The sequence below is a fragment of the Ranitomeya variabilis genome, chromosome 5, assembly GCF_051348905.1.
Source record: "Ranitomeya variabilis isolate aRanVar5 chromosome 5, aRanVar5.hap1, whole genome shotgun sequence".
NCBI lineage: Eukaryota > Metazoa > Chordata > Amphibia > Anura > Dendrobatidae > Ranitomeya > Ranitomeya variabilis.
Genome location: NC_135236.1, coordinates 285,549,577 through 285,566,913, shown reverse-complemented (window position 1 = coordinate 285,566,913; position 17,337 = coordinate 285,549,577). Strand labels below are relative to the sequence as shown.

The 17,337-nt window shown below is 45.9% G+C and overlaps 1 protein-coding gene across 2 annotated transcripts in view; it reads right to left on the bottom strand.

Annotated features, from left to right (window-relative positions):
- STRIP2 (striatin interacting protein 2) overlaps positions 1-17,337 on the bottom strand; it is a 121,024-nt gene that overhangs the window by 20,921 nt on the left and 82,766 nt on the right. For both annotated transcript variants that reach the window (XM_077264411.1, XM_077264412.1), the window contains one exon: positions 14,451-14,551. In XM_077264411.1, coding sequence (XP_077120526.1) covers positions 14,451-14,551 — 101 coding nt within the window. The remainder of the gene's footprint in view (positions 1-14,450; positions 14,552-17,337) is intronic.

Below are 17,337 nucleotides of genomic sequence, written 5' to 3'. Positions count from 1 at the left end.
TTTTTCATTTAAGACAAATTAAATGAAGATAATAATAACAAAGAACTTGTGTTTGCAATCATTTTCAGGAAGAAACTGAGTATTTATCTGACAGAATTGCAGGGGTGTGAATACTTTTGGCCATAACTGTATATAGAGCCCCTAATTGCTAGAAGAGCAGAATCCCCCTCAAGTGACCCTATTTTGGAAATTATACCCCTTTGGGAATTTATCTACAGATGTAGTGATGATTTTGACTCCATGGTATTTTGCAGAAACAAGCAGCAGTGGATGTTGCCGAGTGAAAATTGAAAAACTTCCATCGTAGTGACCAGTATGCTGCAGTCACCAGTACGTTATGCCCAGCCCGTGCCTTAGGAGACATGAACCCGTAAGTTAGGCGGGCTCATCACTTCAGAAATGCCATACATGTGGACGCTATATGTGGTTTAGGTACACTATGGGGCTCAGAAGGGAGGGGGGCATTTGGATTTAAGAGCCCAGAATTTGCCGAATTTCTTTTGGAGGGTGAGGAGCCATTTAGCTTTTCCAGAGCCTTTGTGCTACCAGTAACGCGGAAGCCCCTTATATTTCCGTTAACAGACCCGAGTGGGGGGCTTGCTTTTTTTGTGGATTCAGTTGAAGCTTTTATTGGGAACATTTCACATAACGTTTGGGATCACATTTATCTGGCGCTCTATGCTGACCACTTACTTTGGGGTTTCCATCTAAATTTCTGGGTGATGTGATTCAGATGAAACCCCTGATGGATCCATTCACAATAATGAGGCAGCAGATTTACTCTGGACTCAGTCTGGCCTCTGTTCACCGATGTCCTTTTCAGAAGTGCACAAAACTGTGTCCGAATTTTATACAATCCTAAAAAGACGAACACCGCGGGATCAAAGGTCAGACGGCATTACAAGTACTCCATCTGCCTCATTGTAGGGACTCTTCCATTGAGGGTTCCGTCTGAATCATGCATTTCAGAAATTTACATGGAAACCCTGGTATAAGCGCTCAGCGCAGGATAAATGTGCGCCGAGCCTTAGGCTGCCCTCACACTCACAGTATTTGGTATTTTACATCAGTATTTGTAAGCTAAAACCAGGAGTGGGTGATAAATACAGAAGTGGTGCATATGTTTCTATTATACTTTTCCTCTATTTGTTCCACTCCTGGTTTTGGCTTACAAATACGGATGTAAAATACTGACCAAATACTGCTAGTGTGACCGCAGCCTTACTTCGATCTGTGGGAGGCAGAATGGAGAAAAAAAAAAAATCAACAGCATGTGAAAAATTGGATTTATTTTTTACACCGTTCCTCGTGCGGTGTAAGTGATTAGGTGACTATTCTTTGGGTCGGTGTGATTACAGCAATACCAGATTTATATCGGGTTTTTACATATCTTTGGCTGCGGTCGCACACTAGAAGACGCTTTTATTGCAAAAACTATTATTTTTGCATCACCATATTATGAGAGCTATAATTTTCCATATTTTGGCCCACAGAATCATGTGACGGCCTGTTTTTTGCTGGACGAGTTCAAGTTTTTATTGGAACCATTTTCGGGCACATGACTTTTTTGATCGCTTTCTATCCTGATTTTTGAGAGGCAGAATGAACTATTCAGTGCGATTACAGAGATACCTCATTTATATTTTTTTATGTTTTGGCACTTTTAAACAATAAAAACTAATTTTATAGAAAAAAAATAATTATTTTTGCATCGCCATATTCTGAGAGCTATAACTTTATTATTCCGCTGATGGAGCTGTATGGGGGCTTGTTTTTGAGGGACAAGATGATGTTTTCTGTGGTACCATGTTCATTTATATCCTTTTTGATCACATTTTATTCCACTTTTTTTATGGTGTTCACTAAAGGGGTTAACTAGTGGGACAGTTTTAGAGGTCGGGCCATTCCAGAAGCAGCGATACAAAATATTTATTTATTTTTTCAATTTAAAACCTTTAACTTTTTTTTTGTTTTACTTTGTTCCACTATGGGACGATCACTTTTTGCAGGCTGATCAGTTGTATAGCATGAGGTTGCAGCAGCATCCCTATGCTATGCAAATTGTCAGCTCCGCACTGACGGATGAAGTTGCAGATCATGCACTGCGCATGATCAAGCAACTTTCCTAGCTCTGGTGACCCGGATGTTGTCATGATGACATTGTGTCACCATGGCAACGATCAGGACCTCGCTTGACGATGCAGTCTCTCCTTCAAGGGTAGAGGGGCTGTCATTGCAGCGCCCCAGAGTCCTGGTCGTTGCAGTACTGACGCTCCGCCACTAAGGGGAGTGATGGTACGTCTGATGGCACTAAAGGAGTTCACCTGACCAGGTATCACAGTCACACATTACACTTCACACTCCGGCCACCAGGGGGAGCAAAGGGTTCTATGTATTAGGCCACTCCTTACACTCTGGTAAAACTGGCGGCTGGATAGGAAGTTAGAGAGAAGCTGACTGGGTTTTGCTCAGGTAACATCTAGTGAGAGAAGAGCGTTGCTTGGGAAGATCCAGGGGGGTCCCTGTCAGGGGTGGGATCCTGGCAGAGGCCTAGAGAAAAGGACAGATCGTTACGGAGCCGCGCCTGCACTTCATTGCGGCGGCATCTTAAGAAAGGACACAAAGCGAGGTATATTGTGGAGAAGTGAGAAACGAGATCACAGCACAAAGGCGATAGAACCAGTAGGAGTCGTGCCCCGAGATCGGCAACATCCTACTGAGGCGCGTAGCCGGTGGCCGTAACGCCGAGGAAGTATTGGGCTCCACGCATTACTTCAAACCAACGGCAGGGCAGTTAATTATAGGTTGGCTGCCTCACCTAAATCACCTAATGAAGACAACGGAGGCAATTGTGGGAGAGGGGCATCTCTAGGGTCCCTATAAAATAACTCCAGGCCTACCCCGTCATACGGGAGCATCCTATCCATATCATCTGGGGGACAGAGAGAAAGAACAGAAACATACATGACAGTTGTGATATCTATCCCGTGGTGCTCAGCAGGGAAGTACTACAACACCCAGGCGCTGGTAGGAAGGACACTGATTTCCACCTGCAAAGGGAACTCTGGATGTGCCTTCGGACCGGCCAGTCTCAGCCAGCCCTGTTAGAAGTGCTCTGGATTGCGGATGCCGAAGCCTTCAGTAAAGAGTAGGGTTGAGCGAAACGGATCGTTCATTTTCATAAGTCGCCGACTTTTGGTAAAGTCGGCGTCTCATGAAACCCGACCCGATCCCTGTGTGGGGTCGGCCATGCGATACGCAATCTTGGCGCCAAAGTTGCGTTTCGTATGACGCGTTTAGCGCCATTTTTACAGCCAATGAAGGAGCGTGGGCAGAGTGATGACATAGGGGTTAGGGCGTGCACGCCTATCATCATTTTATCGCTTGTGCGCAGTAGCGATTTGGAATGTGTAAAACGAAATTTTCTGTGGGGTGGGGGGGGGAGAGAGAGAGAGAGAGAGAGAGAGAGAGGAGAGGGGAGAGGGGAGAGGGGAGAGGGGAGAGGGGGAAAAAAAAATAAATAAATAAAAAAAAAAAAAATTCCCCATTGACGTGCATAGGGTTTCGTGTCCGGCCGATCCTCGACTTTGCACAGTAATCGGCCAGTTTCGCCCGACTCGACTTTTCCAACAGTCGGGTTTCGTGAAACATGACTCGACCCTAAAAAAGTCAAGGTCGCTCAACCCTAGTAAAGAGGTAAAGAGACTGCAACCCTGTGTCCTCGTTATTTACTGCGCCCTACACCTTTTATTGGGCGCCCCTTAGCAGGACCACGGACCGGGTCGGGCCACCGTGACATCCTCAGAACAGATAGACCCGGATTAGAGTACCCCGCCGTCCTGCGTCTGGGGGCTGCTCCATCATCCCTCTGACGGCTACCGAAATGCTGCCATCAAGTTCGATCGCAGCATTTAGGGGGTTAAAGTGCTGGGAGCGGTTCAGGGCTGTCAGAATCAGCTTTGCGTTGACGTACTAATGTGTCCAGCGTCATTAAGTACCAGGGCACAGGAACGTATTATTACGGACCAAGTCGAAAAGGGGTAACAGTAAAACATTTTTCCACAAAAGTAATTTTAGCCTCAAATTTTTCATTTTCCCAAGGGTAACAGGAAAAATCGCATAACAAATTGCATGGCTCAATTTTCTCCTACAAAGATACCCCATATGTGGTTGAAAACTACTTTTGGGGCACACTGCAAAGCTCAGAAGCGAAGAAGCACAGCTCAGATTTTGCTGGAATGGTTTGAGGGTGCCATGTCACATTGGCAGAGTCCCTGAGGTGCCAGAACTGCAGAAACCCCCCATAAGTGAAATCATTTTACAAACTACACCTCTCAATGAATTCATCTAGGGGTGCAATGATCATATTGATACATGTGCCTCAGAGAAATTTATACCATTGGGCGGTGAAGAAAGAATACTAGGAGTTAGACATACCGGTAACGGTATTTCCAGGAGTCCATTATGACAGCACCACAAGGAGGTTGCTCTTCATATCCTTGATAGGGACAGGAACACAGAAGAGGTTAAATAGCCCCTCCCCACCTCCACCCTTCAGTGATTTTACAAAGTACCACACCAGGATGGATACAACGCAATTTTATTGAACTTCCTCTCTATACATGTTTATATCACACATCAGACAGGAGTTCAAGGGAGGGTAAATAATAGGTGCTGTCATAATGGACTCGTGGAAATACCGTTACCGGTATGTCTAACTCCTAGTTTCCAGGTCGTCCCTTATGACAGCACCACAAGGAGAAATACCAAATAACTCCTACTTAGGGCGGGATTACAGCTTGGAGGACCTTCCTCCCAAAGCCGGTCTGTTGTTTTGACAGAACGTCTAGTTTGTAATGTCTACAAAAGGTATTTGAACTAGACCAAGTTGCCGCCCGGCAAATTTGGTCCATGGATGCACCCGCGCTCTCTGCCCATGAAGCAGATATTGCTCTCAGAGAGTGGGCTTTTAGATGTTCTGGAGGGGATTCACCGGCTGAAGTATACGCAGCGCAAATAGTAGATTTGATCCATCTAGCTAGAGTTGCTTTTGAGGCTTTTTTGCCTCTATTTTTCCCCGACATCTGTATAAAGAGATTTGGATCAATTCTCCAGCCGTCTGTAAGTTTCAAATACTGCAAAACTGTTCTCTTAACATCCAGGGAATGGAGAGAACGTTCTTTTTCGTTGTTAAAGTTCTGACAGAACGTAGGCAAAATTATTTCCTGGCTTCTGTGAAAGTCCGTCACAACTTTCGGAAGAAACGAAGGATCCAACCTTAGAATGATGCAGTCTTCCTGTATCTTTAAATATGGATCTGTTATGGACAAGGCTTGAATTTCGCCTATTCGCCTTGCTGTCGTTATTGCGACCAGAAAGACAGTCTTGAATGTTACGGATTTTAGGTCTGACTGATCAAGCGGCTCGTAAGGAGCCTTCCGTAATTCATTAAGTACCAATGTGAGGTTCCATGAGGGTACTGAACTTCTTATTGTCGGTCTGATACGTTGCGTAGCTTTGATGTATCTCATTACCCAAGGATGGTTTGCTAATGGATAGTCATAAAAGGCACTTAACGCTGAGATTTGTACTTTTAGCGTACTAGGCCTCAAGCCCATATCAAAGCCTGTTTGGAGAAAATTTAAGATTTGAGAGATATCTGGTTCTTGTAGAACAGATATTGAAGTATTGGTATGAGTACAAAATTTCTTCCAAATTTTTTGGTATATAGCCGAGGTTACCGGCTTCCTGCTTTTCTTCATGGTTGAGATAACCGAGTCCGACAGTCCTTTTGATCTCAAGATTTCCCTCTCAAGATCCATGCTGAGAGTTGTAACATTTTTAGATTTTGATGGACCAGCGGTCCTTGCGTTAGAAGATCCCGCCTCAGCGGTAGTAGCACTGGGTCTTCTATCGCCATCCACTTCAGCAGAGGAAACCAGCTCCTCTTGGGCCAATATGGCACTATTAGGATCACTACCGCTGGACTTTCCTGAATTTTTCTCAGAACTCTGGGAACTAGAGCTAGGGGAGGGAACGCGTATGCCAGTTCCATGTTCCAATGTTGAGCCAAGGCATCTATGGCAGTTGGATTGTCTCCTGGATTTAATGAGAAAAATTCTTTTGCTTTTGTATTGTCCTTTGTGGCAAATAAATCTACCTGCGGAGTGCCCCATTGTTGGATTAGCTGAGCAAAGACTTCTCCGTTTAGAGACCACTCTGTCGGTTGCAGTTTCTCTCTGCTGAGAAAATCCGCTATTTGGTTTTGCGAGCCTTTTAGATGAACTGCTGTGATGGACTTCACAGTATCCTCTGCCCAGGAGAATATTGTCTCTGCTAGCGCTTGAAGTGGACGGTGCCTCGGTCCTCCTTGATGTAGGAGAAAGGCTACCGTGGTCGAGTTGTCTGAGAAGACTCGGATATGGTGTCCCTGCACTTCGTGTTGGCACCCCTTTAGTGCTTCCCAGACCGCTCTGAGTTCCCTGTAATTGGAGGAACTGTCGCGTACCGATGGCGGCCATGTCCCCTGAAGGTATCGTCCTTCTATGTGGGCTCCCCAGCCCTTTGAGCTTGCATCGGTCGTTATGTTTACACATGGAGATATATTCCATGGTTTCCCTCTTTTGAGGTTTTTTATATCGATCCACCATGAGAGGGACTGTTTTACTTCGCTGGATAACTGCATCCTGTTGTCTAAGGAGTCTTCCTTTCCATTCCATACCGAAAGAATTTCCTTTTGGAGCGTTCTGGAGCGAAACTGACTCCACTGTACGCTGGGAATGCACGAGGTCATTAGTCCTAGGATCCTCATGGCCTTCCTGATGGAAATGTATTTCCGTTTTTTTATCGTTTGAAATTCTTTTTTGATAGACCGTTGTTTTTGGTCTGGTAGGAAGGAGTATTCCAGCTCGGAATTTAGAAGTACACCCAGAAATATTTTTTGTGTCTCTGGTTCGAGACTCGATTTTTTAAAATTTATTACCCACCCCAGATGTTTCAGGAGTGACATGGTAACTCTTAAGGATTCTTCCATCTGTTGGGATGAATTTGCTACCAGCAACAGATCGTCCAGGTAGGGTGTAATGAGAATTTCTTTTTCCCTCAAGTGGGCCATGATCTCTGTCATGAGCTTTGTGAATATTCTTGGGGCAGAGGAGAGACCGAAAGGTAGACATTGAAACTGGAAATGCAGAATCCCCTTGCGACTTCTTATTGCAAATCTGAGGAATTTTTGATGTGATGGGTGGATGGGAACATGATAGTACGCATGTTTGAGGTCTAGCGTGCACATTACCGAATTCTTTTTTATTAACGGTACGATTGACTTGAGAGATTCCATCTTGAAGCGTTTGTACGCCACCCATTTGTTTAATGGTTTTAGGTTTATTATTGTGCGGTATTCTCCGCTCGGTTTTCTTATGGAGAACAGACTGGAGTAATGCCCCTGGAAGTGCTGATGATGGGGTACCGGTATTATGACGTGTAACTCTAAGAGTTCCTGTATGTCCGTTAGCAGTCTTTGATGTACTGCTGATGACTCCGTGTGAGTCAAACAGAATCTCTTGGGGGGTAGATGAGTAAACTCTATCCTGTACCCCTGTGCCACTGTCTGCAGAATCCACTGATTCTGAGTAATGTTCTGCCATCCCTCCAGGAAGTATTGTAGTCTTCCTCCTATATTGTTGGCGTCATTGTTTGCTGGGTCCTGATGACTGGTCCCGAAAGGAACCTCTTCCTCTGCCCCCTTTAGGGTAGCTCTATCTGCCGGACTTCCCTTTTCCTCTGTAGTTCTGTCTTGGGTGAGAGCGAGTTCTACGAAAAAATTGTGTCTTCTTTGGCTTCTCTTCAGGGAAGCCTTTTTTCTTATCGGACGCCTTCTCGAGTAGCTCGTCAAGAACTGGACCGAACACGTGAGATCCTGAAAATGGAATCGAACACAGCTTGTTTTTGGATTGGGTATCTCCCGACCATGATCTCAGCCATAAGGCTCTTCTTGCTGCGTTTGACAGTGCATTGTTCCTGGCAGCAAAACGTACCGATTCCGCGGAAGCGTCCGCCATAAAATCAGTCGCCATTTTCAGCACTGAAAGATTTTAGGATCTCCTCTCTTGGGGTTCTGTCTGTAATATGACTCTCCAACTCGTCTACCCAAAGACTCATAGATCTTGCAACAGAGGTAGCCGCTATGTTTGTTTTCATAATGGCGGCCGATGACTCCCAGGCTTTTTTGAGAAGATCTTCTGACCTCTTATCCATCGAATCCTTTAATCCTGATGAGTCCTCGAAGGGGATAGCCGTTTTCTTTGTGACCTTAGCCACAGGAATATCAATCTTTGGAACTGATTCCCAGATTTTAGTTTCTTCTGGATCGAAGGGAAGACGGTACTTGAAGTGTCTCGGGACTACTAGTTTTTTCCCCACGTCTTCCCACTCTTCCATTATCATTGCTGTAATGTGGTTATTGACCGGAAAAACTCTATTTCTGCGAGTTCTTAGGCCTCCGAACATCTCGTCTTGAACAGATAGTGGTTCAGACGAGTCCTCTATCTTCATGGTGCTTCTAACTGCTTTGAGCAGTATGTCCGTATTTTCGGATGAAAACCGGTATCTTTTCCGTTCTTTTGGTGATACCGCCGACGGACCCTGTTCCTCTGAGCCTGGATCGGAATACCCAGAGACCTCTCCTTCCTCGGAACTTAGATCCATGTCCCATCTGGGCCTTTTAGGTCGTGGAGACCGTGGAGACTGGGGTGGCACCATTGTAGATACCGTAGCTTGGACTTCGTCTCGAATCATGGTCTTTATATTATCTAGTAACGAAGCCTGCTCATCCTTTAGAAGTTTAGCGATGCATTTTTCGCATAACTTCTTTTTATAACCATCTGGGAGCTTGACGGTGCATAACGGACATCTGGTCCTTTTCTTTACCGCCGGCCTTTCAGGGACGTCCTTATCCTGTAAATGTAAGGGAGACCCCTGTAGCTACGGATCTAAGGTAATGTAATGTCTCCCATACCACGTACTACTCACATGGTCCGTGGGCAGCTCTAAGGATTGGACGACTGGACGACTAGCACCTTCCATTCTACTGAGTCAAGTGTGCTGTCAGATGTCTGTCATTAAGTAGTCAGTCTTACCCTGCTTCAAGACATCTGATTCGTCCTCCTTCCGAGCTCAGCTGCCGGCTTCCACGGTAATTCCAGGTGCCCAGCTGTACTGCGCATGCGTCCTCCGGAACGCACGCCGATCAGCCTGGGACCTGGATTCTGGCGCACCATCCGGCCGCCATTCTGTTCCGGTCACTGCTTTCCCCCACAGGCTTTCCGGCGTATACGGAAATGCTTCGGCGCCGCCGACCCCAGGAATCCGGCCACGCCCCCCGGAAGTTGACACTGACCGGGCGCCGGACCGGAAGTCCGGGGAACGACGCCAGCACCAGCCGCACGTGGAGCCTGAGGGAGCGCCAGACACCGCAGCCGCAGCCGCTGTCTCAGAGCCCCTTTGTGAGGGGGTGAGACAGGCCCTGGGAGCACACAGCTCAACCTTGTTGCGGAGGTACCTCCGTCGGTCTCCAGCAACTTTTTAAGGAGTCTTCTCCGCAAGACCCTCACGGCCAGAGCCCCCTAACAGGAGGATGGGACCGCAGTCAGGAGCGTCTGCTCCAAGACCTGACACCGATATCAGGTAAATCTTCTGGAGAACTCTCTCCTGCGTCTGTCCCTGATAGGGACAGGAAAAACACTGAAGGGTGGAGGTGGGGAGGGGCTATTTAACCTCTTCTGTGTTCCTGTTCCTGTCCCTATCAAGGATATGAAGAGCAACCTCCTTGTGGTGCTGTCATAAGGGACGACCTGGAAAATTACATTTTTACAGCTAAATGTTGTTTTAGCCCCACTTTTTTATTTTTATAAGGGCTAATAGGAGAAATTGTACAACAAAATGAGAGGTCCATTTTTTTCCTGAGTGCGCCAATACTCTACATGTAATCAGGAACTACTTTTGAGGCACAGTGCAAAATTCAGATGAGAAGGAGCATCATAATTTAGTGAAGATTTTACGTTTATCTTTTGCGGGTGCCATGACCCACTGGCAGTGGACTTTAAGGGGCAGATATACTGGAAACTTCCCAAAAGAGATACCATTTAAAAAACGCACAAGTCAAATACTTCTTTAAAACAGTCGTTGGGAAATTTTTTCAATTAAATTACGGTAATTCAAAGTGGAATGAAAAATGTAAAAAAAAAAAAAAAAAATGTAAAGAAAATCTTGTTTAGCCTCAAATTTCTCACTTCTGCAAGGGATAACACGACCCCCAGTTTGTTACCCACTTTTTTACGAGTGCGGTGATACCCCACATGTAGTCAAAAAGTTCTGTTGGGAGAAACAGCAGGGCACAGAACGAAAGGAGTAATTTTTAATTTTCAAACATTAATGGGCTCAAATAGATTGTGGGCGACATGTCACATTTGCAGGGCCCCTAAGGTACCCGAACAGCAGAAACCCCCCACAACGGTCCCCATTTTGGAAACTACATCCCTCCAGGATTTTATCCAGGGGTATAGTGAGGATTTTAAACCCAAAAGGTACTACACACAGGATTTGATAACATTAGGTCGTCATATTGAATATGTCATCAGTGTTGAGAGCAAGTGTTTGCTACTCGAGTTTGCATTGGGTGCTCGGGTATGCAGAGTATCGCGGGCGCCTGAGTGACATGCTAGAGTCTCCGCCCCGCATGTTTTGCGGGCGTTAGCCAAAAAAACACATGTGGGGATTGCCTGTCATACATGGGCAATTCCAATATGTTCTTTTTGGGTGTCTGTCTCCCAGCTGCGAAACATGGAGAGGTGACTGAAGCATGTCACTCGAACACCCGCAATATTCGGTGCATACCCGAGTCACCAGATGCAAACTCGAGTAGTGAGGACTTGCGCTCAACTCTAGTAGTCACATTTTTTTTTTTACTTTTGAAAAAACCCTAACCCCAATGACAAAGAATGAAGGAAATAAAAGTTATAAAATAAATTGGCTTTTGATCACTGTGATAGGATCTATCACAGTGATCAAAAGGAACAAATAGGAAAAATACCTGCGGTTGCAAAGTGTCAGCTGGCAGATCTTGGAGAGCATACTGTGCACATACAGGCCATTTTTGTTTTCATGAAGAGGAGGTGAAGGGCCGGGGAATAGCGGAGGTACCGGGAAGGGTGGACGGGGAACTGGGGACATAGTTTCTCTTTCCTCTGCCATGTATACCATGTCAGAAGAGAGAGAGAGAAAAGTTTTTAATAGCAGGCACCTTTTTTTCTTTTTATGTGAGCGAGAACTAGAAAATCAGGCCCAGATCATGTTCTCCAGGGTCTCAGCTATCCCTCGTAGCGGAGACTCCAGAGATTTTCAAACTCTGGGGGGTGCTATAGGCTCATTACCGATCGCAGTTTTAAAATGGCGGTCGTTAAGGGGTCAAGTAAAGTTATTTGGCTTGTGGAGGTTAAATTTGTCTGAAATAGTTTGCCGGTGTTACCTGCAGTGCCCTCAAGGTGCCAGGACAGAAAAAAAAACTTACAAAGTGATGCCACTCTGGAAACTACACTGCTCAGAGAATCCATCTAGAGGTGTTTTGGGCTTATTGGACCCACAAGTCCCTAATAGAATTTTATAACACTGAATGGCGGAAATGAAAAATGATGTTGTTTGCTCCACTGTTTTAGCCTCAAATTTATCATTTTAACAAAGGGTAATAGAAGAAAACGGAAACCACCATTTCTATATCAAATGTCTCCCTACTGAATGTGGAATATCCCATATGTGGTCAGACACTACTGTTTGTGCATGCGGCAGAGTTTGAAAGGGAAGAACCTACTTCAAGAGCCCCTGAGGTGCCAGAACAGGAAAAATACAAAGTGGCTTTATTTAGGGAATTCATCTAGGTGTGTACTTAGCATTTTTTACCATAAAGATGTTTGGCTCTGCAGAACAGGACAGAGATTGGAGGGACCCGTGTCTTTTATGCAACTAGTACCTTAGTAACCTTATGCCTGAATACAAGTTACTCCCCTGAGGAGTCGCTTGGACAAAACGAGTCTGGACATCCAAGAAGGGACAGTGCAGGACCTCCACTATAGGGCCAGTTGTGGACTACCCTTGTCAGGGCGGGAGTATTTGTGGTTAGATCCAGTTGGAGCCATTTTAGGGACCTATAGGGTTAATCTACACCCCATGAATTTGTTGCCCAGGGGACCAAGCAAGGCACAGAGTTTATCCCAACCTGAAAAAAGGACTTCAGAATGGGTGAGCGATTTCCAGTTTAGCCTCATTTGTTCCATTCTGTCTCGATTCACACCATATAGGACTAATATGCATGATAGATATTTGATGTGCATGTCCTTTTCTTGGTAAGGTGGCCTCATTCTGACCACTGTCAGTACACTATAATAGATAGACCACCTTCAAATTAATAGGATTTGCTAGACATTGTCCTATGAATTCATCACAAAGGGATATTTGCGGTGTCCATTGATTTTGATTTCCACATAGCAGGGTTAAGCTAATCAGTTACACTTGAACCTTTTATTAATAGGGAGGACAGACCTTCAGACCCAGAGAAAAGACACAATATCCTGGACTGAACAACTTGCCTTTCCTTTTTAATGGTGGCATATCTGGCATATCTCATAGTAGAATTATTAAAAAAGTTATGTTTTATTTATCTTCACTCTATGTGGCTGCAGACTTGTGAATCCTCACATCACGCACTGTCAGAACTCTCCAGTGCCGGCAGTGTTTTTACCACAAGTAAGAGGATATGCATATTTCTGATCAGACATGTGCGGACTCGCTTAATTCACTTGTATTGAGCGAGGCTGTGTACATCTAGTCGGAATGTGGCTGGCAGTATACATATCATACTTGAGGTAACATGACCGCCCGCCAGGGGCAGACATATAGCCAGTGCGGCAGGGCCCGGAGGTGGAGTGGGCCCTTGCAAGGCTGTTAATGAGGGGAGTCTGGCAAGACAGAGTCGGAGCCTGAGGCTCCGAGGGGCTCATGGCCATATTGCCCTCATCAAAGGCAGCGTGGTGGGTAGAGAGCGATCCTGCAGCTCCTGTGCTTGTAGTAGAAAATGTCAGCACCCTTCCTCAGATTCCTGCCCGGCGCTTTCTCTGTGACAGTCGTGCACGTCTCGAGGAGGTCAGCATGTACTAGTGCTATTGAGAAAAACATGCATGCGTGTCTTTTTATATAGTGTATGTACATTTCTGGTTTCAACTGTATATATTTATACATTTGTTGTGTCACTGCAAAAAAGAAAGGGGGCCAGACATATTTATTGCACAGGGGCCCCAAGATGTCAGTGTCCGCCCCTGCCGCCTGCTCCTGGAATTGGCAACTGAGAATCCTGACAGTGTGCACGGTGAGAATTCACAAGTCTGCAGTCATATAGAGTGTCCAGGTTGGGTATGAAAGTCTACAGTCAATCTCTGTAATTGGGTTGCTCAGGACTCAAAAGGCGTTTCAGTAAATTAATGTCCTCAGTTGCAGATTCTTCTAAAAGAAACAAACCGTGCTGTACTCACCCGCAGGGGGTCCACCGGTAAGTCTTTGCCGCTGCTCCACTGTTTGGCTGATGTAACATCGACAGCGCAGCAGCCAATTAGTACTCTGAATGGCTCTGCCAGTGTAAACTGAACACCTCCTTCAGAGAGGTGGAGCACTCAGATTGGCTTCTGCGTTGTTGACATGATGTCTGCACCGCAGCCAATGTTAGACACTCTGAGCTGCTGCAGACACTTGCCAGTGGACCTGGGGAAGGAGAGTACAGCACGGTCTGTCCCTTTACAACAATCTGCAGCAGGGGACATTCGTTTATTGAAATGGAACAGCCCTTTTAACCACTGATGACCTATCTCAATATGAGATCAGTTGAAAACTGCACGGGCAGTGGTGTGAACGGAGAGATGTATGAGCCGAATACAGCCGCCCGGGACATTGCTCAGTGGCTGATGATGGGTACTGGGGTGCTTTTACTTTAACCCCCAATTAACACATTCATTTAGAGTTGTGATCTCAATTGTCACCCGGAAACAAACACTGGCCATCAGCTGTGACTATGCTATAAAGGGCCATACCCAACCACTGCGCCGGTCACATGCCGACATGGGAGACAAATCCTGTGCAAAGCAGAGACCCAGAAGACAAGCTGCCCGAATGCAGAATGGAGCGGCTCCCAGTGGATCAGTGCTCCTGGCCACAGAAATGTATTAGTAATGTACAGAACTACAGTATGTATAAGTCGTTTATGAACATGTTTTCCAGGAAACATCCGGTACAATAACCCAAACAATACTCACACTAACCCATGTACCATTACCCCTTATAGGCAAAACACTTGTTACTTCAATTTTGTTGTGTGAGAAAATAAAATATCATGCAGCGGCCGCCGCACCCACCTGTTCTTGGCACAGATGAAGGACATAATGTTCTGGTTGAAGAATTTCAGGATCAGAGGGATGCAGTTAGCGAACACCAGGTGCTGGGCCACATATTCGAACTGCAAAGCAAGAATGAAAAAATTGGGACAATGCACATACTCCATTAATCATAAAGTGCCCAAGTATTCTATTGGCAAATTTAAAAAAAATATATATATAATAATAATATATAAACCCGTATATACTCGAGTATAAGCCGAGATTTTCAGCCCATTTTTGGGGGCTGAAAGTCCCCCTCTCGGCTTATACTCAAGTCATACCCAGGGGTCGGCAGGGGAGGGGGAGCAGGGGCTGTCTAATTATACTCACCTGCTCCTGGCGCAGTCCCTGCAGGTCCCTTGGCTTCCCCGGCGCCGGCAGCTTCTTCCTGTACTGAGCGGTCACATGGTACTGCTCATTACTAGAATTAATATGCGGCTCCACCTTCCATAGGGGTGGAGCCGCATATTCATTACTGTAATGAGCAGTACCATGTGACCGCTCAGTACAGGCAGAAGCTGCCGGCGCCAGGGAAGCCAGGGACCTGCAGGGACTGCGCCAGGAGCAGGTGAGTATAGTGGGGAGGGGGAGCGCTGCACGATATTCACCTGCTCCTCGTTTCGGTGCCGCTCCGTCTTCAGCATCTTTTGCAGTGATGCTCAGGTCAGACGGCACGATGACGTGGTTAGTGCGAACCCTCTGCCTGAACGTCAGTACAGAAGACACTGAAGATAGAGCGGTGCCGGAACGAAGTCAGGTGAATATTGAAAGTGCGGGGGCCTGAGCGACGGAGAGATATGTGATTTTTTTTTTATCGCAGCAACAGCAAATGGGGCAAGTGTCTGTATGGAGCATCATATGGGGCCATAACGTTTGTGCAGCACTGTATGGGGCGAGTGTCTGTATGGGGCCATAATCAACGTTTGTGCAGCACTATATGGGGCAAGTATCTGTATGGAGCATCTTGTGGGGCCATAACATTTGTGCAGCACTATATGGGGCAAGTATAGAGAAAGAACCGTATGCACTACCCCGTGAGGGTGCCTGTTGTGATCCGCTTTTTGGGCTCCCCTAGTGGTGGCTGGTGGTACTGGAGACTTGTGTGTTCTTTTCTGCCTCAGCTCACCTGCTTCCATCAGTTTTGGGAGTTCCCTATTTAGCCTTGCTCTCCAGTCACTTCCTTGCCGGTCATCATTGTAACCTGAGTCTTTCAGTTGCATGTTCCTGCTACACCAGTCTGCTGATCAGCTAAGTGGACTCTTGTCCTTTTTGTTTTGTATTTTTTGTCCAGTTTACAGTTTGTCATTTCCTGTTACTGGAAGCTCTTGTGGACTGAAATTGCCACTCCTGTGTCATGAGTTGACACAGGAGTCTTAAAGTAATTTCAGGATGGGTTTTTGAAAGGGTTTTTCAGCTGACCGTGAAGTCCTCTTTTGTATCCTTCCTCTATCTAGTAAGTGGACCTCGCTTTGCTAAATCTACCTTCATACTGTGTATGTCTTTTCCTCTGAACTCACCGTTAATATATGTGGGGGCTACTATCATCTTTGGGGAATTTCACTAGAGGTAAGCCAGGTCTGTTCCTTCCTCTTCCAGGCGTAGTTAGTTCTCCGGCTGGCGCATGGCATCTAGGCAGCCGTAGGAATGCTTCCTGGCTACTGTTAGTTGTGTGGTAGATTTAGGTCACGGTCAGCTTGAGTTTCCATCACCCGAGGGCTAGTCTGTTATTTTGTGTTTCTGATGTTCCCATGCCATTGGGGAATCATGACAGTATGACCGGCCACTGTTAAAGTTATTGGCAGAAGAAAGGAGAGTAAAAGAAGTCTGTAGATTTTTTTTTTTTTCCCTCACATGTTTGCTACTTAGTTGGCTCAGTTGTATTTCTGCTCTATTTACAGCCTTGCCTTTCTCTCCTTCTAATCCTTGAATGGCTCTGATCTCTCCGGTTTAAGGATGGACTCTCAGAGTTTGGCTGCAGGTTTAAATAATCTTGCTACGAAGGTTCAGAATTTACAAGATTATGTTATACGTACTCCTATTTCTGAACCTAAGATTCCTACACCAGAGGTATTTTCCGGAGATAGATCTCGGTTTCTGAATTTCAAATGTAATTGTAAATTATTCCTTTCTCTCAGACCTCACTCCTCTGGAGATCCTGTTCAGCAGGTTAAGATTGTGATTTCTTTGCTGCGAGGTGACCCTCAAAATTGGGCATTTTCATGGACACCAGGGGATCCTGCGTTGCTCAATGTGGATGCGTTTTTTCTGGCTTTAGGGTTGCTGTATGAGGAACCTAATTTGGAGATTCAAGCTGAAAAAGCTTTAATAGCCCTGTCTCAAGGGCAAGATGAAGCTGAGATATACTGCCAAAAATTTCGTAAATGGTCTGTGCTTACTCAGTGGAATGAGTGTGCCCTAGCGGCAATTTTCAGAGAAGGCCTTTCTGATGCCGTTAAGGATGTCATGGTGGGGTTTCCTACGCCCACAGGTCTGAATGAGTCCATCACAATGGCGATTCAGATTGATCGGCGTTTGCGGGAGCGCAAACCCGTGCACCATTTGGCGGTATCTTCTGAAGGGACGCCAGAGAAAATGCAATGTGACAGAATTCTGTCAAGAAGCGAGCGGCAGAATTATAGGCGCAAAAATGGCTTGTGCTTCTACTGTGGTGATTCCGCGCATGTTATATCAGCATGCTCTAAACGTACTAGGAAGGTTGACAAGTCTGTTTCTATTGGCACTTTACAGTCTAAATTTCTTCTGTCTGTAACTCTGATTTGTTCATTATCAGTTATTACCGTGGATGCCTATGTGGACTCTGGCGCCGCTCTGAGTCTCATGGATTGGTCCTTCGCCAGGCGCTGTG